This window comes from Lethenteron reissneri, chromosome 8, assembly GCF_015708825.2.
Source record: "Lethenteron reissneri isolate LAM-NWPU_2019-01 chromosome 8, ASM1570882v1, whole genome shotgun sequence".
Lineage (NCBI taxonomy): Eukaryota > Metazoa > Chordata > Hyperoartia > Petromyzontiformes > Petromyzontidae > Lethenteron > Lethenteron reissneri.
The window spans coordinates 623,881-650,564 of NC_083786.1; the positions used below are offsets into that span (position 1 = coordinate 623,881).

Consider the following 26,684-nt stretch of genomic DNA (forward strand, 5'->3'; position numbering starts at 1 on the left):
CTACGCGCACAGAAATATGTTGCCCACGTGCTTATCAACTCCAGATGGAAAGTTCTGCAAAGTTGAAAACTATATTCTTTTGAGCTGCTTAGCGTGTTCAGTTTCTTGTTCCCCCCCGCCACCTCCCATCAGACGCAACGCCGCCGAGTGTGCATCATGCACGCCACACGCCCTGGCAGTATCGCTGAAATTCTAGGAGCGCCTCTTGCCGTCTTGGATTGGTTGAAGAGCATTAACATTTAGCTATGACATCATCTGTACAGTTTAACACAAAGGGCAGCATACTTCAATAGGGATTAACGTTGGTACGGCTATTTTAATACACACAATAGACAGGAAGGACAAGTTAAAAGGGCTCGCATAATGCATAATGAACGTTGCCTCAATAACCCCCCCCCCCCCCCCCCCCCCCACGTGGCGCAAGAGCACAGAAGCGTGGTCACCACATCTACGCCTCTATATAAGTGTAATGTGAGGGTATACCTGGGTGATTGAATGGTCACACCTCGTTGATAATGATTGACTCTACCGGTCCAGGCCCATAACCAATGGGGAGAGGAGTAGGGGCGTGGCCCTGACGTAATGTGAAGGTGACACCTGGAAGGAGATGATTGGCCCTGTTGGCTTTAGCCACAGCCAATGGGGGGACGAGTTAGGGGCGTGGTCCTGGGACCGTAGGATGTGATCTGGAAGATTCCAGGGAGGTTACCCAGGACTGGCTGAAAGGCACCACGTGACCCAGGGATTAAAATGGGTGGAGACGGGCAACACGTGGTCAGAACTGGAACGAACGAAGGGAAAAGCCACGCAGGAGCACAGGGTCCAAAACATGCCACGTGGCAGCGACAGTCATCTCTCTCTAACCCTCCCTCTCATGCTGTCTGTCAACAGCGTGAAGGAGTTAGATAGCAGAGGAGTCCATACGATGAGAGCTGTGGAAGAAAGATAATAAACAAACCTGATTCCAGAAGTTGCATCCGCGACCTTTATTACATAAGGAACGAAACAGTTAGACTTCTCCACAAATATGGCTGTCGCCTGATGAAGCAAGTTGCAAACATTGGCGAAACAAACATCGTGCTCAGATTGTAAATGTTGTGGCTTGGCTCTCCAACACACCGGTTAGTGCTGTACTAGTGACGAATTGGCACGTTGTTTACGTGACAACCCTTACTAGTTGGCTGTGTCGGGTGGTGGCGGGTTTTAATGACACATATTTACGCGATTTAACCCAAAAAACTTTTATTATGGATCATCTATACAATACGTACAGCGTCTACTGCGGCCCTGCAGCTGGGAGCTGCGAGACCATGGAAGGACTTGTCTTCATCACCGCCTTGCAGTCGACCCGTTGTGGGGAGTGGTGGCGCACTGGGGTTGGCACGCACTACACTCTGAACCCAGTATCGCCTGAGTTCAATTCCCTCGAGGGTTCCCGCATAAACAGCCGTGCAGGATGGGCCATGAGGCCAGGCTAGATACGATAGCTTCTCACTCGTCCGTACCACCAGATGTGGCATCGCGTTCGAAGTTCCGATATCTTAAATTATTACATGGTCGACACAAACTGTTGCCCACATGCCATAAAAAATAAATAAAGACCCCCGGTTAATACAGTTGGCTGCGTACGGTGCGACAAAAGTTTAACAATCGTAAAGTTGCAGAGCGTGCTATCGACTGGAATTCGACACATAGCACCACCTCGGTTATCACAGCGATCACTCGCCACACTCACCACACGCTCAGGGGGGAGACCACACACTCACCCACCACTCACCCAACACTCACTCACCACACACTCACCCACCTCTCACTCACCCACCACTCACCCAACACACACTCACCCACCTCTCACCCAACACACATTCACCCACCACACACCACACACTCACCCACAACTCACCCAACACACACTCACCACTCAGCCAACACACACCCACCACACACTCAACCACCACTCACTCACCAACCACACACCCACCACTCACCCAGCACACACTCACCCACCATTCACCCACCCACCACACTCACCACACACCACACACCCACCACACACTCACCCCACACTCACCCACCACACACACAACACACACTCACCCACCACTCACCCACCCACCACACATTCACCACACACTCAACCACCACACACTCAACCACCACACACTCACCCACCAACCACACTCACCCACCACACACTCACCCACCACACTCTCACCACACACTCATACACCACGCTCGCCACAGCGCAGGCCAGGAGACCCACACCAATTCCGCAGAGGCCCTATCCTCCCTCCTGCCCCTCACCCCGTGGTGAGGTCGCGACCTTCCTTGTGAATATCAAAACACTCTCATACGCAGCTTTCGAACAGCAGCAGCAATAACAAAAGCAGCAGTAACACACGTCAGTAACAGCAGCAACAATAACACACACGCTAGTAACAGCAGCAGTTGCAGTAACACACATGTCAGTAGCAGCAACAGTATCACAAATGATCGCTCAAAGAAGTGGCCTATGATCATCATCATGTAGAAATGTACAGCAGCCAAATGCTGTAAACGCGCGATGTTCATTCTAAACGTGGAGGGAAAAGCCGGAGGGCCCGGAGAAAAATTCATTTTGACCACGGTGAGAAAAACACCCAAACTACAAATATACAGCAGGCGTCGGGATCGAACCCATGACCTCGTGTATACCAGGCCGGGTAGTTAACATCTCGCCACCGTGGTAAAATGACTTAGCAGCATTACATAGATTATGTTATATTATTGCGTTTGGCGATATGTTGACATTTAGGTCTTGAGAACCCTTCATGGTTGGGTTGGGACACTCGAAGACATCGTCCAATGGGTTTCAAGAGGGACTTTTCTTAAAGAATGTCACTATACTTATCACATCGCCTAGATGACGCTAAAGGGCTGTGTCTCGCTTAACGAGCAAAATGCATTCCTCTAAAAATTGCTCGTGAAGCGAAAGTTGGTAAAACCAGCGTTGTTATCCCATTGACTCCCTCCCACGTTAAACGCCAAGTTACGTTTCAGCCCCAAAATGTTCCACTTAAAAAAAAAATTCAAGTGAGAAATTATCATTTTTAAACAGAGTAAACATCAAATGTAACACCACACGTGAAGAACATCAGTCTTTGCATTGCCTGTCCTCAACGTCTGCAATTTATTAGCCCCCCCCCTACCGCTACCCCTTCCCCGTGAGCCTCGACAGCGCCGCGTCCCCAAGCCGGCTCCAGGGTGCGGAGTCCATTGGGCCCAGACCCAAACAACCACTTATTGGTACCACCTGAGGTGGCAAAGTCTAGTAATGATTTTTGTAATCCTCCACGTGTGCGGGACATATTCTGATATGATAACCTCTGCGGAGTGGCAGCTTAGTTGTAGTTACCATGACTTTTATACCCATACCCTATGACAGGCATCCGGAATGATGAAATGGGCATTACTGAAAATTACCTAGACCAAAGCCAGTTGGGTCACAAACTGGTCTTAATTGGTTTAAATACACAATGAAAACACAGGATAATAAGGAATAGTATCGTGAGGTAAGGAACTACTTGAATATTATAAACATTGACATTCGCATATACTTAGTCAATGAAACATGTAATCCCATATATATCGTTAGTGATGGGTATATGTGAATAAGGTTCCATTATTGTGATCAAGCTCTGTGTGTACTTAGATGGTGATAATAAGGCTAACCAAGTCCAGAATCACCACACTGTGCATCAATGTATACTACTACTACTACCACAGTAATACCATCAGAATCACCACCCTGTGTCTCATCAAACTGCTCGTCTATCTCGTCATCGGACTTCCCGAGTTCAAAATCAGGTTCTGGATCATCCTGCAGTTTTTGGTTACTGCAGGTCTGTAACCTGCACATGTATGTGCATGTCAGTCCCTTTGACAGGCACGTGCAGCTTGGCATTTTGCATGAACACACACACTTGCATGCTAGCAGTTCCAAGACCACATCTGGTGCGGGTGGGGAGCACATCCAGTAAATGGCCAGCTTGCCATCATCGTCTGTCCATCCATACTCAGTAGGGCTTGGCACCACAGGGTTAGCCTGCAGACAGCACTTCCAGATTGCTGCCCGATAGTTGGCTCGTTGCACATGCGTGAAGAGACAGTGTCTACATGGTGGTAGCTGGCTGGACTCGACTTCTCCCCTTTTGGTGCAGAAGAGCTGGTAGCACAGTTCGTTCACCTCACCGGTGCTGCTATCAGCAACATACATGCGACAGGTGAACTGCTCAATTTTCTGTAACAGCTCATCACTCACATTCCATGACTGCCCCAGTCGACTAAAAGTCTCTTGGCAGGAAGTGTCCTTTCTCACCATCTTCAGGGCATTCAGCTTCCCTCGACCGGCGAATGCACTGACAGTGTCGCAGCCTGTGAGGGCATGTAAGCCAATTAGGCTGTCACAGATGCTGTCTCCAAATGACCTTGCCAGTTTGCTGATATCGACAAACCGTGTGCGGTTCTGTATCCCACACTTCTGGTAGATGGGACAGGTGATGTCCTTCTGGAAGCCAAGACAAATCACCATGACATCAGTGTCCTCAGCTGTGATGATAACTGCTTTGAGCCCACATTTGCTACATGCAATGCATACAGGAGCAGACGAGTGTCAGCTTCTTCATACGTGGAGTGCAGCTCTGCTACATCCTCACACATCTTCTGTCAACTTGTAGCAGGTTTCCTCACAGGTCATGTACAACACCTTGCCATGCAACATCTCTCTGTATCGTGGGAGTTTCCACTCTTCCACCAGAAACTTGATGAGACTGGTTTTTACCGAGTCGCCATTAACCACATGACTGGTGTACAAGTCTCGTTAATCAATAACAGTTTCGCTTAAACCCAGTTCTACTACTGATAAACCATCTTTGTCTTTGACAGCAACCTTTGCACTTCAGTATTTAAATATTACTTTAATTCTAAGCTGTATGTCTATCTATACCATCCACTTATATCGGTATCTTACACCCATTATCTGTACTGTATGTGTACAGTATAGGTACTGTACTTGTCACCATTGTACAACTTACTACTTTACATGTGTAGTGGATTCAACTGAGTCACAGATGTACATCTTGGAGGCAACACATATTTATTAACACCAACACATATGTAGTGACGTAAATTGTGTCACTAGGGTGTTCACGCCAGCTTCTGTTACAGTAGTGCAACTGTGCATCTGGTGCCTCTAGCACCAGAGTAAGTACGGCATGTCAGCCAGCCCTAGGGGGCATAGTCCTGGTGATGGCCTAAGATAGGGCAAGGGAGGACGTGGTCGCCTGAGTGGGGCACGTGATGCTCGGTCGGGATCCTTCGAGAAAGGTCTTGAAGGGGACGTGACCAAAGGCGGAGCGAGGCCAACCTCAGGAGCATAAAAGGGCAGTCGCGAGAGTGTTCTTGGCTCGTCGGTGGAATCAAGCCTGGGTCCCGCATCTCGTCGTCTCTGGGTCTTCGTTTAGAGTTAACTCGCTACTCGCATAGTTAGCCACATCACCTACTATAAACCCCGAGTTACGTTCAGTGTTACCTGCTAGGGAAGTTGTTAAATAAAAGTGTTGCCTCCCAGTCCAGAGTGTCTGCCTCCGTGTTGAACACTACACATAACACAAAGGTGTTACTGCCCCTTTACCAGATAACCTATGGTGGTGGACCACCAGGCTAACTACGCTAGCTACTGGGAGTAGCTACGATGGACAGGACCCTAGCTGGGGTCCTCGTCCACGTGTTGGTGACTTCTTCTTGGACGTAGAATCGTAGATCGTAGATGTTCAGATGACGACAGCAATGCTGAACCTCGGTCCCTGTGCGGACCCGGTTTATATGCTGCTGGGTCGTGGCTGGCCCCGCCCTTGGCCACGACCACCTTCGTGAAACCTCGTCGTTTCTCGACCCTTCCCGTAGGATCTCACCCTGACACGTGACCATCCCCAAGCCCCCACCTGGGGCCCCTGTATAGATCTTTCTGGTCACGTGCCTTCCAGGGTCAACCAGAGTGCCATGGCCTAGGGTAACCTCATCCCATGGCTGACACTCTCACACTCCCTCCTGTAGGAGTCAGCACTATGTGCCACGCGTGGTGCCACTGCGCTATCCCAGCGCTCACCGAGCCCCCTCTAGGGCTGGTACTGCACCCACCTACGGGGTGTCCGCGATGACAATGTATTGTGCGATAGCACGCCGTGCCCCGCTAGAGCCGGCATTACACAATGACATTCACAATGTGGCTACATACATGATCTCCGCGATGTGAGTACATCGCACGCCGTGCCCCTCTAGGGCTGGCACCACACAGTGACATCCGCGATGTCACTACACATGTTATATTCTCAATAGCATTGCAAGTAGTCATCCTCTGGTGCATGGGCATGGTTATAGAATAAACAGTATTAGGGTTAGATAATTACAAGTATTAACTACAGTACGTCATCCTTTACAGTGCACAGTGCTAAAAACCCTCCTATTGAATATATCACAAACTAACAATTCAAAGCCAAGCTTGAAGTCTAGAACAAGTCTAGAACATTTTTATAACGATCAAAAACAACCTTTGGGTCCTTTACCTGTAAAATTCAACAGCACGTGTGTCACACAGCAATCCTCAACCAAGTCGCCATTAACCACGTGACTGGTGTACAAGTCCAGTTAATCAATAACCCTGCCTGCCACCCACAGGACCAACTCAGTTATCTCATGCTTGGGAATTCCCAATGGATGTCACCGTTCTCCAACGTACGTGGCAAATGGTCGACTTTCAATGCAATTTCCATCACCGACCTCCGCTAAGTCCACCGTCTGACACTGGCAACCAAACCCCATCGTCTACTTTCTAAGACGAAGAAACTATCTCTAAAACAAGGATAGTCGGCTCAAAACATGACGTCACGGACTTGATTTATTTTATGCACAGGGTGGTAACTCGACACGGCCCCACACACAATCCAAAACTCTCGAATTTCGGATCTTCCCCCTTGCCATAAAACGAAAGACGATGCATCTGTGAGTTTAGCCAACGTCATCTAAAGCAACACTATCTCGGCCTCGCTGTGCGCTGCGTTGCACCGCTAGTCGAGTAGATAACCTTGCGTTCAATAAACCCTCGGAGCCAGGATGAACGTCCAACTCCAATCGTCATTTCTTGATTGTAACAAGGTAAAACTGGTGAGAAAACACAGATACAGCATCTGTTATAATCCGGAAACACCAACACAATGAACACCACAGCATCAGAACATTGTCTTAGATAACAATAGATCCTGGACGGACCAGGCCCCTACATTACCACTGAACAGCTAGACAACAGCATAAGCCGGTGCGTTGCATACAGGCACATCGTGTATTCATCCCACTGCACCCCAAATGTACAGCATTACACATAACACTAAGCTGTGGATGAGATACTTCGTCATCTTTACTCTCAGGATCGCAACATAGGCACAAGTCTGACTCGACCTACTAAATCACAAGTAACATCCACAATAAGGAAAGTCGCAGGCTTAGTTACTAACTAGGCCTCGTATTTACTACAACAACTTAACGGCACCATAAAGGCATTTACATCACTATAATGGTCATTCCAACATCACAACAGCATTGCCAATATTATAGGAATATAAACAACTTACAGACAATGCTTCTTAAGCTCCCACAATGGACAAGTGCGGCTGTGGTCTCACGGAGATGCGATGCGTGCCGCCATCTTGAATTATCAGTAAGATGGCAGAAGCCCGCGTGGTTCACTGAAAATCTAACATCGTCACTTCCTGGTCACGTGACCATAATTTGCATAAAAAAACAGGAACTTCCTGTGAACGTATGCTCCACATCTGCCGTGAGGCAAGACACTCCCCGTCTGGTATCTAGGAGATACCACCATTTATTTCCTATCTCATAAACAAGTGTATAACAACTTCAATGGGTCGACTTATTTGTCCATATCTTTGCGAGAGAGAAGTAGTACTATCTCGACTATGGGCCTGATGAAAGTTCTTGCGACACCTTGCTTCGCAATCAACCTCGACCTTTCGAATTTTTCCATCGGCACTTGGAATCGACTTGAGGATGCAGCCCATTGGCCACTCATTCCGTTTGGCTTGGTTGTCCTTCAGTAGGACGAGGTCGCCTTCTTGGATGTCTGGTCTGTTAGACTGCCACTTGTTGCGCACTTGGAGTGTCGTAAGGTACTCGTTTTTCCAGCGACGCCAGCACGTGTTCGCGAAGCTCTGCACTTGTCTCCATTGACGTCTGTAGAGGTCTGCAGTGCTGGCCTCCTCGGTAGGTGCTGTAAGCACATCTGTCTTCTGGGTAAGAAGTGTAGCAGGAGCCAAGATGAATGGTGACTCCGGGTCGGTTGAGACTGGGATCAGGGGTCTTGAGTTAATTATGGCTGAGATCTCGGCCATGAGAGTGGTCAAGACCTCGTGAGAGAGCCGTGTGGACCCGACATCACATAGCATGGAGTCGAGAATGCGTCGAGCAATCCCGATCATGCGTTCCCAGGCTCCACCCATATGCGAAGAGTGGGGAAGATTGAAGATCCATGTGCAGCCTTGGTCACTAAGGTATTTCCTGACATAATCATCTTCGATATTCTCCGTATTGATCTTAAGCTCTTTACATGCTCCAGTGAAATTGGTTCCACAATCAGAACGGAGTTGCTTGGCTGGCCCTCTGATGGTGAAGAATCTCCAGAGTGCATTTATAAAGCTCGAAGAGTCCATGGACTCGATGACTTCGATGTGCACTGCTCGTGTACTCATACAGGTGAACAGCACTGCCCAACGTTTGCTGTTCGCGAGCCCTCCTTTGGTGCGGCGGGAGATGACTGTCCATGGTCCGAACATGTCGATCCCTATAGAGGTGAAGGGAGGTTCCACACTGAGTCGATCGGCTGGGAGGTTTGCCATTTTCTGTTCTTCTTGTTTTCCACGTAGCTTACGACACCGGATACACTTGTGGATTGTGCTGGTCATGCACCTCTTTGTTCCAACGATCCACAGCCCTGCAGATCGGATTGCTCCTTCTGTGAAGTGCCGACCTTGGTGCTTGACCTTCTCGTGGTAGTGGCGCACAAGTAAGATTGCGATGTGGCTCGGGCTTGGGATTATGAGGGGGTTTCGTTCATTCTCATCTAATTTTGCATTCCCTAGCCGACCACCGATCCTGAGCAAGTCGTCTTTGTCCATTCTGGGGTTTAGCTTCCTGAGGGTGCTGACCCTAGGAAGGTCTTCTCCCTTGTTGATGGCCTTGATCTCACTTGCATAAGCTGCCTGTTGCACACAGCGGAAGATTGATTTCCTTGCTCTGGAAAGCTCGTCTTCAGTGCGTGGCACTTTGCAGTGATGCCATCCATTGCAGCTACCAGTGGTGCCTCTCATCGGGCGGTGGAAGCAGTCTGCGATATGCGTTAAATGTGCTATCGCTCGCACGAGCGTCGTCCATTTCGAGAAATGTTCAAAATGGTGTGGACTCAGTGGACTTCTTGGTCGCACATTTGTTACGAAAGTTGTCACTTGAGGACGAATCTACTTGTCGGACTCGGGCTCTATGAGTCCAAAGGTCTCCTTGGTAGTACATGGGCCACCGTCGTGTCGTAACAGGAACGCTGGACCCGTCAGCCAGATGGTTTGATTCAGCACAGATGCAGGGACGGACCTAGTTGTGAGATCTGCTGGATTCTGGTCAATTGGAACGTAATTCCATTGCTCCGGCTGCGTCGATCTCCTGATGCGCTCCACCCGGTTGCTGATGTAGGTGTAGAACCTTCTGGTTTGGTTGTTTATGTAGCCTAGTACGACCTTACTGTCCGTGTAGAACTTGACCGCGTCCAGTTTGACGTCAAATTCGTCTAATATCAGTTCCGCCACCTCTGTAGCAAGAACTGCTCCACACAGCTCAAGCCTTGGGATGGTATATTCCGGTTGTGGGGCCTTGCCGTGGAACTCCTTCCAGGATTCCCACTCGGATGACAGCTTCGGGTCTAGAAACGAAGAGGCCACGGCCGCAGCAACCACCGCCACGACCACCAGCAGAGCGACGAGCAGCGGCTTCGTCTTTGGCTTCCTCTTGTCAGTGAGGACTGGATTGGAGAAACGTGGAGGAACAAAATCCAGCGAAGATGGTGGATGTACGTGCGAAGTTGTGGTCAGCATGGTGGTTTCTTTGTAAATCTGCACGGTACAGCCTTCACTTCTGTCTCCGAGCTTCTCTTTCAGCGTGAAGTGGTTGGGACACGGTTTGAGGAGCAACGTGCGTCCATTCACGAGCACTCGTTCTGAATGTGCTAATGTGGTCTGGTTTGTGTGTTCCATCGAGACAAACGTCACCTACGATGACCCATCCTAGGTCGAGTCTCTGGGCGTAGGGAGCGTCGTGAGGTCCATTGTGTTGGTCGCGAACCTTGTGGACTCTCAGCATGTCCCTGCCGAGCAGAAGTAAAATCTGTGCCGCGTGATCCAATGGCGGGATGAACTCTGCTATGGGTTTCAGGTGTGGGTGGTGACGTGCAACTTCGGGCGTGGGATCTCACTCCTGTCGTCCGGTATCTCGTTGCACTCTGTCACCGTAGGAAGGGCTAGCTTCATGGTGCTATCCATGGTTTCCACCATGAGGCCGCTCGCTCTTCTTCCCGCTGTCTCCATCAGTCCTGAGCATGTTCTGAGCGTGTATGGAAAGGAATTCCCACCTACACTTAGCTGATAAAAGAACTCTGACCTTGCCAAAGACCTGTTGCTCTGGTCGTCCATTATGGCGTACATCCTTACTGCCCTTTCAGGATGTCCTTTGGGATAGACTCGGACGAGGCATATCTTTGAGCAAGATCTTCCTTTGAAGCCTTCTCCACAGACTTCTGTGCATTTGGTTGTGATTGACGAAGTGAGTGCGGCGGTCTCGCCTTGCTCCCCGCCGTGCTCTGCTTCGGGATCGGAAGCCTTAGTGCCACTGGGTTTCGAGTAAAATGTGTGCAGAGCAGTTGCGTGTTTGTCGCTGCCACATTCCTCGCACTTGATATCTGCCTTGCAATTCCTTGCAAGGTGGTTTGTAGAAGCACAGCATTTGAAGCACACTCCAAATTATTTCAGCATGTTCTTCCACTCGACCAATGGCTTCCTCCTGAACTCACGGCATTTCTGGAGGGAGTGAGGTTCATCATGCAATGGGTATTGCTTCTCTGGATCCTCTATCTTTTTCTTTGTGGTGGTTGCCTGGACGGAGTTTGCGAATGTCGCAGGAGAGACCTCAGTCTTGTGTACGAAAATTGGCACTCTCGCTGTTCCTCGTTTCGCCATCGTTCTTTCCATTTTTGGGAGATCTGGACTGGAAATCCCTGTGGTGCCAAACATGAAACTCGGGTCATTTCTAGTCTTAGCCAGGTTGTGGATAAACATTGAGAAAAAAGAGAATGGGGGGAATGCAACCTGATGCTCTGACTTGTATCTTGAACCCGCTGTTCTCCATTTTTCCTGCACGTCAAATGGCAATTTCTCTACGATGGGGTTCACGCCATGGTAGGTATTCAAGAAAATGAGACCTGGTAAGTAGGGGTCAGCCTGGACTGATTCAAGCTCCATAAAAAGATCTCCAAGCTCCCGTAACCTTTTATTGTCTCGACCAGAGATTTTTGGAAAGTTCTGCAACTTCTTGAAGAGAGCCTTCTCAATGGTTTCTGGACTACCATAGCACTCCTCGAGCCTCTCCCACACTGCATGCAGGCTTGAGGTGGGGTCGTCAATGTTTGCTGACCGGATCCTCTTTGCGTACTCTGCAGATTCATTTCCTAACCATTTCACCAACAGGTCCAGTTCTTCACTTGCAGAGATGTCTGCATTTCGGATTGCATTCCTGAAGGTATATCTCCAGGCTCGATAGTTCTCAGAGTGGTCATCAAACTTAACGAGTCCTGTGTTGATTAGTTCGCGGTGAGCCAGGTACCTAGCAAAGTCCCCTAGTCCTGCTGATCCAGGGTGTGTCCATACTGGCGCTTGTGAGGTGGCATTATTGGCTGTATTGCCTTGCATGCCGTCATTCGCGATGGCGTTGGACTGTGGGCCCAAAGGGTTTCGATCACATTGGTTGGATCCCCTTATGTGACTGTCTGGAATGTGGGTCTGACTTGGTGCATCCACGTCTGACCCCACGTGCGCGACGCTGAGTCGGCGACTAACTCTCAGGGCAGGATATGCATTTCCACCATTCCCGTAGTCAGCATTCATGTTCATTCGGTGTGGAGATGGCGAAGCCTGAACGTCCACCTTTTGTTCAGTATGGTTTGGTGGAGGAGCATTGATGCATTGTTCAGACCAGTCCAAAACATTTTTTCTGGTGAGTTGATCACGGTCCTTGACAGGTATCTGCGTGCCAAACTCACTCCAATTCTCTTCCTTATCCAGGTTGGCTGCTGCTTCGAGCACCTCTTCCTGGGCCCTTGCAGCAGCTGCTTCCCTTTTGAGTTGTAGGGTGCTTAACTTAGCATCCAGCTCAATTTTCTTCCGTGTGGCAGTAGCCACTAATATATTCTCTTGCTCTTCAAGCTCTGCTTTCTTCCATGCGGCAGTAGCCACTATGCTTGCTTCTTCTTGTATGCGAGCCTTTTCAACTAGCATGGCTTCCTCTTCAGCCATGTAGGCAATACGGGTGTTTGCTGCTTCTGCTGCTGCACGTGCCTGAGCTGCTGCCATACTAGTAGATGATGTCTGTGAGTGCGCTGAGCCTTTAGATCTTGTGGTGGACCTGGATGAGACAGAGTGCTGAGATCGTGTCTCTCTTAAGCCCTCCACACGGTTCATTGCCTCTTGTATCACTGCCTGCACATTATCATCCAGCAGGTCAAGGAAGTGCTCTTGCATACGCACTCCCTCAATGCCCTCATCTGTTTTCACCTTCATCAGGAGGGAGATGTATTTATTTGCCAGGAGCTTGTAGCTTGAGCTGCTCACCTTCACTCGCTGGATGGCCCGCTGAATTGAGGCCACTGTGTCTGAGGCGTTTGAAGCTTCAGATGAATCTGCTTCAACCCGGTCCCATGCCCGTTGTATCCTGGTATCAAGGTCCTGTTTCTCAGCATCATAGCTTTCCAAGGCCCTTTGTGTCAACCTGACCTCCCTCTGGGGCCTTGAACTCCCTTGGTCCTCTTGAGGCAGGATGGGAGGTCCTGGATTGCTTGGTTCACCTTCTTCAGCATCTCTCCCTGCTGAACTGTGGCTTCCCATGCTGCGATGCTTGCAGGACGATTTTAATGTAGACTTGCTGCAGAGCTGGCTGTAGGGCTGGCTGCAGGACTGGCTGCAGGGCTGGCTGCAGGGCTGGCTGCAGAGCTGACTGCAGAGCTGGTTGGGAGCTTCAAGAAGACTGTCTTTTTACTATCTCGGCCTCGCTGTGCGCTGCGTTGCACCGCTAGTCGAGTAGATAACCTTGCGTTCAATAAACCCTCGGAGCCAGGATGAACGTCCAACTCCAATCGTCATTTATTGATTGTAACAAGGTAACACTGGTGAGAAAACACAGATACAGCATCTGTTATAATCCGGAAACACCAACACAATGAACACCACAGCATCAGAACATTGTCTTAGATAACAATAGATCCTGGACGGACCAGGCCCCTACATTACCACTGAACAGCTAGACAACAGCATAAGCCGGTGCGTTGCATACAGGCACATCGTGTATTCATCCCACTGCACCCCAAATGTACAGCATTACACATAACACTAAGCTGTGGATGAGATACTTCGTCATCTTTACTCTCAGGATCGCAACATAGGCACAAGTCTGACTCGACCTACTAAATCACAAGTAACATCCACAATAAGGAAAGTCGCAGGCTTAGTTACTAACTAGGTCTCGTATTTACTACAACAACTTAACGGCACCATAAAGGCATTTACATCACTATAATGGTCATTCCAACATTATGTAATAATCCTTCTGAGACGGCTTCGGAATCGGTCCTCTTTATTTTCACTTACACAATACACTTTACTCACACACTCTCCATTGCTGGCAGACAACAGAGAGCGGGCAGACTTCACACCAGTTCCCACTGCGCACGTGGCACCCCGAGCCCCCGTACGCGCGTGGCTCTCGCTCTGCTCGTTCCCCAGTCTGCTCCCGATCGTTCTCTCTCACTCTCTCTTAATCCCTTCGTCACGTGGTCCCCCCAGCCAATCCTCCATGGACAGCCTTGACCATTCTCGATGGTTCCCTGTCAATCCCGGGACCACGCCTCTCATCCGGCTCCCCATTAGCTGGGGCCCCGAATGGCTAGGCCAATCACTCCTGATGACATGCCGTGATCACGCCCGGGCCATGCTCCCTATCTCAACCCTTATTGGCTACAAAGCAGGACCGGCAAGCCAATCCCCACGTGAACCCTCTATGGCTGTTATTACATCACCCCCCTCCCGGTGAAAAAAATTTAGCCGTCTCGGCTGGGAAAAGGGTGATGAACCAATTCCGAAACATCTTATTAGGGCACCAAGGTGCGTTTAACAATACGAGGGTGAACCGGCGTCCCCGCGCCTAACAACATTTAAAACAGTCACCCATGAAAAATCACGACATACATTAGGGCGCCCCTGCAGCGCAGTAACGACAGGGAATTTAGCGAAATGATCAAACGTTAACGAAACGGAAGAGATTTCGACCGCGTACGCGACGCGGGACCCTCTCCGCTCCCAGCGCATGGTCGCTTTGCTTCCGGATGGACAGGAGGTGGTAGGCTCGAAGAAGAAGTAGGTTGTTGGTGCTTGGTCATGTCCAGGGCAGGCCCCGTTGGAGGGGGGGCGGCTGGGGCTTCCTCAGCCCTCAGAACCTGTTCATCTGTAGGAGGCACAACACAGTCCCCCTTGGGATCAACGGGTGTGGCAATCGGCGTAGTCGGCTCGGCAGAACCCGGCAGGTCAACTAGTGGGGATGAAGGGCCGACACGCGCGTCAACATAGGGTTTAAGTCGCGAGGCGTGAACATACCACCGCCGTTTTCCGTACTGAACGCGGATACTTTGCGAGTTCCGAACATCTACCAGCGTCACAGGCCCCCGCCACGGCCTGTGCAGTTTGGGGGATGTGCCCGCCGGTACCTGGAAGCAGTGGAGCCACACCAGGTCTCCCACTGACCAAGGCATGCGAGTATGCGATCGACGCGCATACCGTTCGTTCCTTGCCTGGGCACGGGCCGTCGCACACCGGGCAGCCTCTCGCGCCTCCGTTACTCGTTCAAGCGAATCACGCACGTGGTCAGGCAAGGAGCGGGACGGTCGTTTACTCGGCTTACCCAGCTGCACATCGATGGGTGGAACATTTTCACGGCCATACATCAAAAAAAATGGTGAGTATCCCGTGGACGTGTGTGGAACCATGCGGTAAGCCGCTAAGACGCCTGGTATGTGCAGGTCCCAATCGGTTTGCTTTTCACTGACCGTGTGACAAAGCATAGCCGAGAGGGTACGGTTGAATCGTTCCACCATACCATCTGTTTGTGGATGGTATGGAGAAGTGCGAATTTTCTTCGTACCCAGCGCGTCACAAACTTCCTTAAGCAATTTAGAAGAGAAATTCCGCCCTTGATCTGTGAGCAGCATCTCAGAGGTGCCCCCTTGTCCATGACATACCCGTTCAAGAAAGCGTCGGTAATGGACGCTGCCGTTTGGTCGGGCAGAGGCCAGGCCATCGGCCATCGAGAAAAATATTCCACCCCGACCAGAAGGTATTTATTGCCCCTAGCCGACGGGGGAAACGGGCCCAGAATATCGAGAGCAACCAATTCGTTGATACGGGACACCTCAATGGAACGTAACGGTGGTACATAGGGGTTCCGAGGCGGCTTCCTCTTCGCACAATCCTGGCATGAGCGGACAAAGTCATTGACGTCTGCCGTCATACCGGCCCAAAAAAAATCCTTCTGCATCGCGGCCAAAGTCTTTTGGACGCCGAGGTGCATCAACTTATCAGCGTGCAGAGCACGGAGCAGGTCGTAGCGAAGCGAAGTAGGCACCACCAAGCGTGGTCGGTCAGACAACCCGTCGGTACACATAACAATCCCGACTTGCCTCGGAACATCTGCCACTTCCAGCCCGCCAATTGAGATTTTTGTTTCCCTATCAATTTCCGTAGCGGAGACAGCGAGGCATCAGCCTCCTGCTCACGTTACCAGACCGCGTGCGGCAGCCATAAGGTATCATCGGTGTCCACCGACACCTGCTGGTCGTCCTCCTCCGCTTTCGCCCCTGTGTCGTCCTCATTCGCTATTGCCCCCATAACCGGACAGGGCGAGGTGGGCGGTGCCGCACAGCGGTGCGTGCCTGTCAGGCAAGTGCACGGAGGAAGGGGCGGCAGCCTTGAGAGCGCGTCAGCGTTTGCGTGACGGGCCCCCTTTCGGTATGTAATATCGAAGGAAAATTCCTGTAACGATTCCAACCACCGAGCCAATTGGCCTGATGGTTGATCCAATTTCAAGGAGTATTGCAAAGCCGCATGATCAGTGCGAACTAGGAACTTCCGTCCATACAGGTACGGCCAGTACAATCGAACAAAGTGGACAATTGCCAAAAGTTCTCGTCTTGTCACGCAATAGCGCATTTCCACAGGGGATAGAACCCTGCTGCCGTACGCCACCACTCGCTCAACCCCGTCCTTACGTTGCGACAAAACGGCCCCAATGCCGATATCACTAGCATCCGTATCAAGGATGAACGGCTATGAGAAGTCTGGGTAATCTAGCGTAGGCGCCGTGGCGAGGTGGTCCTGAAGTGCCACAAAAGAACTTTCCTCCTCCGCTCCCCATTTAAACCTTTGATTTTTGCCAGTCAGAACGTGTAATGGTTTTGCCAACGTCGCAAAGTTCTTAACGAAGCGGCGATAATAGGAAGCGAACCCAATAAACCGCCGAACATCACCCACTGAAGTGGGTGTAGGCCACTCTCATACACATTTGGTTTTCAGAGGGTCAGTGGACACGCCGTCTGAACTGACAATATGACCCAAGTAACAGACGGAGTGTTGCAGAAGGTGGCATTTTTTAGGTTTAAACTTAAGGTCAGCCGCGCGCATTCTTTGAAAAACCGTCTCTAGGCATTGGAGGTGTTCCTCGAACGTGCGGCTGAAGACAATTATATCGTCGAGATATATGAGGCACGTTTCCCACTGTAGTCCAGCCAACACCAATTCCATGAGCCGCTGAAACGTCACCGGCGCCGCATTCAAGCCCATAGGCAACCGATTAAATTCAAAGAGACCTTGCGGCGTGCGGAATGTCGTTTTGGCCTTCGACTCATCCCCACTATGGGGACCTCATTTGCCAGTAAAAATATGATAATTGGTTCTTTACCCTTCTATCTGGCAACAAAAAAAGGTGTCAGTTTTGTTGCCAGATAGAAGGGTAAAGAACCAATTATCTTCGACTCATCGTCGAGGGGAAGCTGCCAGAAGCCCGAGGACAGGTCAAGGGTGGAAAAGAATTTAGCACCCGATAAAGCATCCAATGAATCATCCATCCTCGGTAAGGGGTACGCATCCGCCACTGAAATTTTGTTCAACCGGCGGAAATCAACGCAAAACCTCGTACCACCATCCTTTTTCTTAACCAGAACGACGGGCGCGCCCTAAGGGCTGTTGGATGGCGAAATAATATCCGCCGCCAGCAATTCATCTACCGCTCCGCGCACGTGTTCCCTTTCCGCCGGGCTCATGCGATGAGGGTGCATACAAATGGGAGGTGCCGCACCGGTGTCAATATGGTACGACAAAAGCGACGTGCGGCCGAGGTCCAAATCATTTCTGCTGAAAACATCAGCGTACCGTAGCAATAGTGAAAGCAGGGCGTTCCTTTGTTCATTCGACAAGGAAGAATTCTCTCCGCATAAATCTGCGATCCAGCGTTCTTGTGAACGATCGTGCGGAGGCCCACCCACGGGCATCCGAGCGCGCGGCGTTTTGTCACAAGAGGCGAAATCGGTAGTGGCGTGAGCCAGCACCGATCCCTCCGGAACAACAACACGGTCAGGTCCCCCATTTAACACCTGTATGAAAGGTGCTTGACCTGGTTGCACGATCGTTTGTGCTGCCACCAAAGAAAAAGATTTAGATACCGAATTCGATGGGGATAACAGCACGCCCTTCGCATCCCTTCCCATTTGAAGGGGTTTTCGATAACGCAGCGGAATTAGCATTTGCGCTCCCGATGGAACCTCCACCGTAGCAGCAACTACGGCAGTAACTGCGTTACCTGTAGGCGCGTTGGCCAACAGGGAAGGCAGGAACGCCATTCTACGACCCCCCGGCATTTCCAAACAGTCCTGGTCGACCCGTATTCTCAGCGGCATCCGGCGCAGGAAATCAGTACTGAGTAAGCATGGAACAGCTAGCGAGCGAGAGATTAACACAGGTCCTGCGGCGGTAATATTTCTGATAGCGATGCTCACATCTACCTGACCACAGATACCCATGCTTCCCCCATTTGCGGCGACACATGCATCATTAACCCTGCGTATCCGCGACGTAGGAATAGACAACAAATGGAAAATAACATCTGAAATGAGCAGACGCGCCCGTGTCCACCAAGATACGGACGTCAACGCCGTCGATGGTACCCCGTACCGTCGACGAGCCCGACGCCGCAGCCACAACCCTGCGAGCCAATTTTTTCCACTGTGTAGCAGAGCGCGTAAATGGAGCAGGAGAAGTATAATTATCCTTAGGAGTGTAAGAATGAGTGCGAGTGGATGAGTGATGTGACAAGACCTGCCAGGTGTCCGATTTGTGCCGACTCGCCCGAGGTTGTTGCAGCTCCGCAGCAGGTGGAGGAGATGGAGGTCCCCTTGGCAGAAGAGGCGACAGCAGAGGTCGGCAGCGGCAGTCACGGGCGAAATGGCCCCGTCTGCCACACTTGAAGCACGCGGCCGATGTCGGCCGGCGGTCGGACGACCCGGCCCTTGCGCGTGGACGGCCCGTGTAGTCGCCACGCTGGTCGCGCAGCCGCCGTCCCGGAATCCTATGCGGAACAGCAGCAGCCAGCATGTCGTCGTCGCCCGAGTCGTCGGAGCAGTGGACCACCAGTCGTGGAGACCACCCCAAAGGCGGCCCGTCGATTTCGGGTTTCCCCGTCCATGCCGCCATCTGGTCCCAACGCTTAATATTAAATTTAGCGTCCAGGCAGCGCGCCACCCATCCTGATGTAAGCGGTTCGTGGCCGCACACCGGTAGCGAAATGTTGAGCTCCTGAGCCAACTCCAGCATACGGGAAAGGATGAGAGGATCCAAATGGTCGGCCATCGTGTCGGGGTAGGCAGCCAACGGCGATTCCTCCGATGCTCGGCGACGCGACATAAATTTCCTGGTGGCTGACGTCGGTGGGTCATTAAATTCTGCCATCTCTGCGAACGCGTCCCGCAGTGTCTTCTTCTTGGACGCCAGGATGGAGCGGAAGACCCCCAGAGAAACATCATCAAGCAGTGTAGGTAGCGCTCCCAGCGCTTCATCCTCCGTCCAGTTGATGGATCTAAAAGCTGACTCGAAGCGCCACATAAAAGCACTCCAATCGCCTCCCGGCGATAAATTCTTTAATTTGTGGAAGGCGATGTCCGCGGTGGCAAGCGCGCGCCGCGGGCGTCTCCGACTGCCGTTCCCGCTCTCCACCCGTTGCAGGCAAAATGGCGTCCGGCGGCCGCGTGGCGGTAGGCGCGCCCAAAATGGCGCCCGACGGCTCCGGCGCAGCCGCCCCACCCAAAATGATGGCGTCCTCCCGTGTGGCAGGAGTAATGGCGGACGCAGATTCCTTTGCAGGACCCCTTCCCGCGGCGTCCAGCTGATCGGCGATCTGGCGACCCGTGGCTGGTGAGGATGCCACCGCGGTCACCAGGCTAAGCAGAATGGCGCGTAATGACTCAATCTGCTCCGCCATCAGCCGCCACTCGTCTTTTGTTCCTGCGGTGGTCGCATCTTCCCCCGGTCGACGCTGAGAGGCGTCGAGGAGAATATTATCAGCAGGCGGCATAGGGGCTGTAGCTCCCAACAGCTCATCTTCATCCGTCTCGACCTCTTCCTCCGATAGAGGCACGGGCAGGTTCTTTTTTCTGGGGTGCTTGGACATCTTGACGATCGTCCAAACAGTCGCAGAAGCACTTCTGACACCAGTGTAATAATCCTTCTGAGACGGCTTCGGAAGTGGTCCTCTTTATTTTCACTTCCACAATACACTTTACTCACACACTCTCTGTTGCTGGCAGACAACAGAGAGCGGGCAGACTTCACACCAGTTCCCACCGCGCACGTGGCACCCCGAGCCCCAGTACGCGCGTGGCTCTCACTCTGCTCGTTCCCCAGTCTGCTCCCGATCGTTCTCTCTCACTCTCTCTTAATCCCTTCGTCACGTGGTCCCCCCAGCCAATCCTCCATGGACAACCTTGACCATTCTCGATGGTTCCCTGTCAATCCCGGGACCACGCCTCTCATCCGGCTCCCCATTAGCTGGGGCCCCGAATGGCTAGGCCAATCACTCCTGATGACATGCCGTGATCACGCCGGGGCCATGCTCCCTATCTCAACCCTTATTGGCTACAAAGCAGGACCGGCAAGCCAATCCCCACGTGAACCCTCTATGGCTGTTATTACAATTACAACAACATTGCCAATATTATAGGAATATAAACAACTTACAGACAATGCTTCTTAAGCTCCCACAATGGACAAGTGCGGCTGTGGTCTCACTGAGATGCGATGCGTGCCGCCATCTTGAATTATCAGTAAGATGGCAGAAGCCCACATGGTTCACTGAAAATCTAACATCGTCACTTCCTGGTCACGTGACCAAAATTAGCATAAAAAAACAGGAACTTCCTGTGAACGTACGCTCCACATCTGCCGTGAGGCAAGACAAACACATAGACCTGCCCTCCTGCAATCGTCCGATCTGGCATGCACCTGGTCCCGCGTCTAGCCGACCGCTGTTTACTCTTAGGCCCGATTACCGAGCCGCACCCCGCATGTAACTACCCGTCGCATGCCTGACGCGCCAAGCCGATGCCTCTTCCACCGCCCATGGGTTCCACAGATGGGACGGGGGTGGGGGGTGACGTCGGGTCAGGTGACGTCTCCTTGTCCACGGTGGTGGCGTGCACATCATGTGTGGACCACGTATGGTCTTGCCTCCAGGTCGTCGTTGCCGTCATCGTCGTCATCATCATCGTTGTCATTGTTTCCCTGTGAAGGCGGAATGGGATGAAACGACCGATTAATGCAAGCACTCGTGATCACGCTAACGATATACGTGGGGTCGAGACGGGAGAGGAGAGTTGAAATTAAGCAGTGTAGAGTTGACAGCCTTCGCGTGTGAAGTGTGCACTCACACCGTCCTCTGGTTGGGCGTTGTTGCTCTCGCCCTCGCGATCGCGATCCATCTGAAACACAATCGCCGCCGTCACCATGAGAAACTGCCGCGAGCCAAACAAACGCAGGCGGGGGGACGCGTCTATCTCACCGGCAAACGGGGTATGGTGGGCGGGTGTTCGTCACCACGGCTGATTGATTCTCAAGCCAGGCTCCAGGAGTAACTGTGTTGGGGTGAGAGCCGCCACTCAGTGATACGAGGAGTTGAAAACACTGAGAAAGTTAGCATCCTGGGCTAAAGGACCTCCGCTCTCTCCCTCCCTCCAAGATAACCTAAACTATATTTTTTTTATATTACCAGGTAAATCCCCACTGAGCTCGTTTTCAGAAGCGACCTGGCTATCACAATTATTGTTCAACGAAGTGGCTTATCATCATCACCACGTATAAATGTATAGCAGCCAAATACTCTAAATGCGTGATATTGTTTCTAAATGTCGTGGGAAAAACCGCAGGACCTGGAGAAAACTCCACAAGACGACGGGGAGTACATGCAAACTGCAAATATACAACAGGCATCGTCAGGCTCGGGATCGAACCCACGACCTCCTGCATACCAGGCGAGGGAGTTAACATCTCACCACAGGTCGAGCAGCGGAACGAATGTGACTGTGTAATGACACCTACTGCAATAGGGCAGTAGGAGAGTTAACGTGAAAACAAAGGCCTGTACAGTGGGTGTAGTCTGCGTTTGTGTGTATGTGTGCAAATCAGGCTCTTTGGATAGTCATCACGGTTTCGGATTTATTTTTACGCCAAACATGGCGTCAGGGTCGGGAACAACCCCACGACCTCCTGTGTACCAGGCGAGGTAGCCACCTTGGTACCACTGTAAACACTACGACTGGCTCAGCTCAGCCTCCATTCCCTCAGTCATAACGCGGAGTGTCGTGCGACTGCCCGCGTCTCCGTGTCTTTCTCTTGCAAGCAGCTGTCTGGCCACAAGTTGGCAGATCATTTTCCTCAATGTGTGCACAGAAAGAAAATGCCTCAAGCGTGGAATCGTGATACGCAACACCCCCCCTCCCCAGCTTGTTCGCACCTCGGACTGTTTGACAACTGCAAAGCGAGCGGGCAGGCTGTCCTTCTTGAGCTGTGGAATGGGATGGCAGAGCAGCCGCACGTTACAACAACAATCGTGGCTTCATGTGAGAGATACTGAGAGCAGAACTTTATGCGAGGGCAAATCCATTGCTCTGTGCAAGAAGCGGAGACTCAGATTTAGAATGGAACAAAACAAAGAGTCAAAGACATTCCCTGCTGCTCTTAAACGAGCAGCATTGAAGCATCCAATTGTAATCTCCCATTTACAGCCCTATAGAGCCAGTGGTGGAAATTCCACATTTGTATGGTGGGGATGAGTCTACGTAACCAACAGTGCTAATCGGAGGTGCGAGTCGATTTTTCGACCGCGGAAGGATGATGGACTGAATCAACTCCCCCCCCACCCCCAACCAGGATGTGAACTCTCAACGTTTCAATTGCGAACCGGATAATGACGACAGAATGCGGTGACAATGTGGAGACAGAATGTGGTGCCCATACTGTACCGTGCGTGCAGGATCCGTCACCTGTGCCTGGCCGGTGTGTGACGGAGGCATGAACCTGAGCCCTTGTTTGAGTCGCTTGTACTCTTCAATCAAGACCTACGCATGCACACCAACACACATATCCCACGCATTGTAGCTTCATAGACCGTGAGGGCGAGTGTTGTTAAAGAGTGCCTATTACGGCCCCACATACTTGTCTGTATTTAAAAATAGTGCTGCACCAACACTGTAGATAAGTGCTGCACTAGGTAGAGTAGAACCCTTCTTAACGACCACCCCTGTTCAGACTAATCACTTAACAACGGGCCTCCATAGATCCCAATGTGTTGTGTATAGTTTAGAATATAGTAGTGTCGTGTATAGTGTAGTATATAGTGTAGGGTATATTAGTGTAGAGTATAACGACTAATCGCTTAACGACGGGCCTCTCTGCCCCCCCCCCCTCTCTATTTAAGGCCTCGATACAAAGGCGTTGTTTCTCTGTGTCTATGTGTGTCTCTCTCTGTGTCTGTGTGTCTCTCTGCTTGTGTGTCTGTCTATGTGTCTCCGTGTCTGTGTTTTGTCTCTCTCTCAGATTTAGCAATCTTTGGAAAAACGTACTCAACCAGGTAGGGTGTTGACTGTTGTGTTAGCAGACTCTGTGTTGTATTGCATTATATTTCCAAGATTACTAGGTTTGTTTTCTCATTCATTATTGCATGATGACGATTGCTTGTGTTGCAATCGAAACGCGTCGTATTCTATTATTTCATTTATTTTCTATCTACGTGACTTTACCGAAAGTACCAAGGAGTAAGAGTGGTACTGTGCATATTAGCGTCTCTCTCTGGCACCAGTGTGTATGGCATAGAAGGGGCCCTAGGGGGCATGCTTCTGGTGACGGCCAGAGAGAGGGCACTTCAGGACATGACAGTCTGGGTGAACCCAAGAGGGCACGTGACCAGGAGAGGGTAGCAAGGGGGGGCAAGGGGTGGTGAGAGGGACACGTGACACAAGGCCCAGAACCTTCTCGTAGGATCTAGAAGGGGGCGTAGCCGAGGGTGGAGCCAGGCCGCGCTCAGGGGCATAAAAGGGAATTCCTGAGTGCCAATCCGGGCTGTCTTCAGGAAGCAACCCGCGGTGTTACGTCTCCTCGCTCTTCGGTCGTCACGTTCGGCATCGTGAGTCATGCAGTACGTTACTGACCTGACTCAGATGATTAGTTATTACGTTGGGGTTTGCATTAATCGTGGTAGTTACCACCTATGTCGTTATCCAGTATGTGTTAAGTAGTACTCTGTTGGGGTGTAGTAATAAACGTGTTGCCTTGAAGTTCAAGTGTGTGCCTCCGTGGAAACCACTACAAATGCATTGATTAACTATGTTTCTTCTAATATTGTGTCTTCATAATATTGTTAGTATCTTTATGCATTAATATCCATTGTTTAAATATTATAAAGTACGTGTTTTGGGTGAAAATTAGTAACTTTCAATGGTATCGGAACGAATTAAGCCTTTAACGTGTATTGCCTATGCTGGTGTAGTGACATCGCGGATGTCACTGTGTAATGCCGGCCCAAGAGAGGCACGGCGTGCGATGCATTGACGTCGCGGGCACCACATATATGTGGGTGCAGTACTGGCCCTAGAGGGGCTCGGAGAGTACTGACTGGCAGTGCTGGATGGCACCACGCTCTGCGTGCAGTGCCGACCCCTGCAGGATATGGTGTGAGAGTGTCGGACATGGGGTTACTAAGGGCCATGGTACTCTGATTGACCCCAAAGGACACGTGACCGGTATAGACTACACAGGGCCCCCAAGGTGGGGGCTAGGGGTGGTCACATGTCAGGGTTGAGATCCTGCTCGAGGATTCTAGAAGGTGGTCGTGGCTAAGGGCGGAGCCAGCCACGCCACAGAGGATATAAGCCGGGTCCCCGAGAGGGACTGGCTGCTGTTGTTCATCCTGAAGAAACCTACGTTCTCCGTTCTACATCCTACAAACTCTCCAACACGTGGACCTGGACCCGAGCTGTGGTCCGGTCTGTTGTAGCTAGTCATGGTGTAATTAGTCTAGTTAGCCTGGTGGTCCAGCACCATAGCTTGTTATCTGGTTAAGAGGCAGTTACCCCTTTGTGTTGGTATTAATAAATGTGTTGCCTCCAAAGAGTACGTCTGTGACTCAGTTGAACTCACTACACTGGCTTAACGACCAAATCACTTCACCAATTACCGTCGTTAAAAGGGCTTCTACTATATATAGTGCTGCACCAGCACGATAAATAAGAACTGCACCGGGTATATTCTCGGATTAAGGCCGAGTTCCAACTACTGTATCACCACTTCCCAAATGCATACGCACGCGCAAACACAAAGACCCCCCCCCCCCCCACCCCGTGTAACCTGAACAGACAAAACAAGAACAAAATAAACACCTTGACCTCATCTTCTTGGTTCTTTCGGTAAAGTCACGTAGAAGGGAAGTAATAAAATAATAAAAATAAAACATAATAAAATACAATTCTCACGACGTTTCGGCCACAACGCAAGCAGCCGTCCTCAGGTGAAGAACAGGTCTGTCAAAAAGACAGCGTCTGAATGAAAAAGACAGCGTCTGAATGAACAGGTCTGTCTTTCCGACAGACCTGTTCTTCACCTGAGGACGGCAGCTTGCGTTGTGGCCGAAACGTGGTGAGAATTTTATTATGTTTTATTTTGATTATTTTATTACTTCCCGTCTACGTGACTTTACTGAAAGAACCAAGAAGCTGAACAGACTGTTGGGGCAAGTGCTGTTAGCGAAAATATATGAGGGCCGGCACGGTACACGAGGTGGTGGGTAGCCAACACCACGTCCGGCCCCCTTTGTCTCCCCAGTGGTGATGTTTACACACCGTGCCAGTTACTCGTTTGAGGCTGAGTCAGCCTCGAGGAGGCCCATGACCTCCTCGAGGATGCACTGCTACCAACAGTATGGCTAAGCAAATATAAAAACCAAGTTCCACTATTTAACACCTCGCACCTCCGATTAGCACGCCTGGCTATAAGTTCAACGTACATACAACACGCAGGCTCCAGGTGATTGATTTTTGGGTCAAATCACGTAAGTAGAATATGCCTCTATGGGACCTTTTGCCAGTATCCAAAATGATTAAAAATAAGAATAGGTTTCACCATTTCTGGCAATAAAACAGGTATGGAGATGTTCAAACACCAAATAGAAAACTTAATCAAGGCATCAAGTTTGCATTAAGCACACATACTTGTGACAAAACATGCAAACAAACCTGCTCTGATAAGATATACATTGCCTTTTAAACGGATTGGCCTACACACCAGAGACAGCAGCCTTCTTTATAGCCTTGTCTCACCAGTGTCAGAACAGAAAATTGCAAAAGGCGAACAGTACAAAGACAATGCAAGTATCAATACACGTAGCTCGGGTCGAGTAGTTGTGTCTATCGGGATACCCTTTCGATCAGTATCGACGCATGGTTTGCGACAAGTACGTGTGGTTAATACAGACTTGATGCCTATGAAAAGTGTATCTATTTGGTGTTTGAACATATTATCACTGCTCCTGTTTTATTGCCATAAAAGATACAATCTCTTGTTGTTTTTATCAGTAGAATGTGTCGTACACACTCCACCTACCTGACGCAGCCAGTTCATGAATTTGTCATGTGAACAATCGTGCCAATGTGGTGCTGCTTCAACAATCGAATACAAAGATATGCT

The 26,684-nt window shown here is 50.7% G+C and overlaps 1 protein-coding gene across 1 annotated transcript in view; it reads right to left on the bottom strand.

Annotated features, from left to right (window-relative positions):
- Positions 1-4,557: 4,557 nt before the first annotated feature.
- LOC133359441 (Golgi integral membrane protein 4-like) overlaps positions 4,558-26,684 on the bottom strand; it is an 80,428-nt gene continuing 58,301 nt past the window's right edge. Inside the window, exons 10-14 of the mRNA XM_061577852.1 lie at positions 22,970-23,065; positions 22,462-22,512; positions 21,380-21,430; positions 21,180-21,233; positions 4,558-7,197 (exon numbers count right to left, since the gene is read on the bottom strand). Of these exons, the coding sequence (XP_061433836.1) occupies positions 7,171-7,197; positions 21,180-21,233; positions 21,380-21,430; positions 22,462-22,512; positions 22,970-23,065 (279 nt within the window). The 3' untranslated portion in view covers positions 4,558-7,170. The remainder of the gene's footprint in view (positions 7,198-21,179; positions 21,234-21,379; positions 21,431-22,461; positions 22,513-22,969; positions 23,066-26,684) is intronic.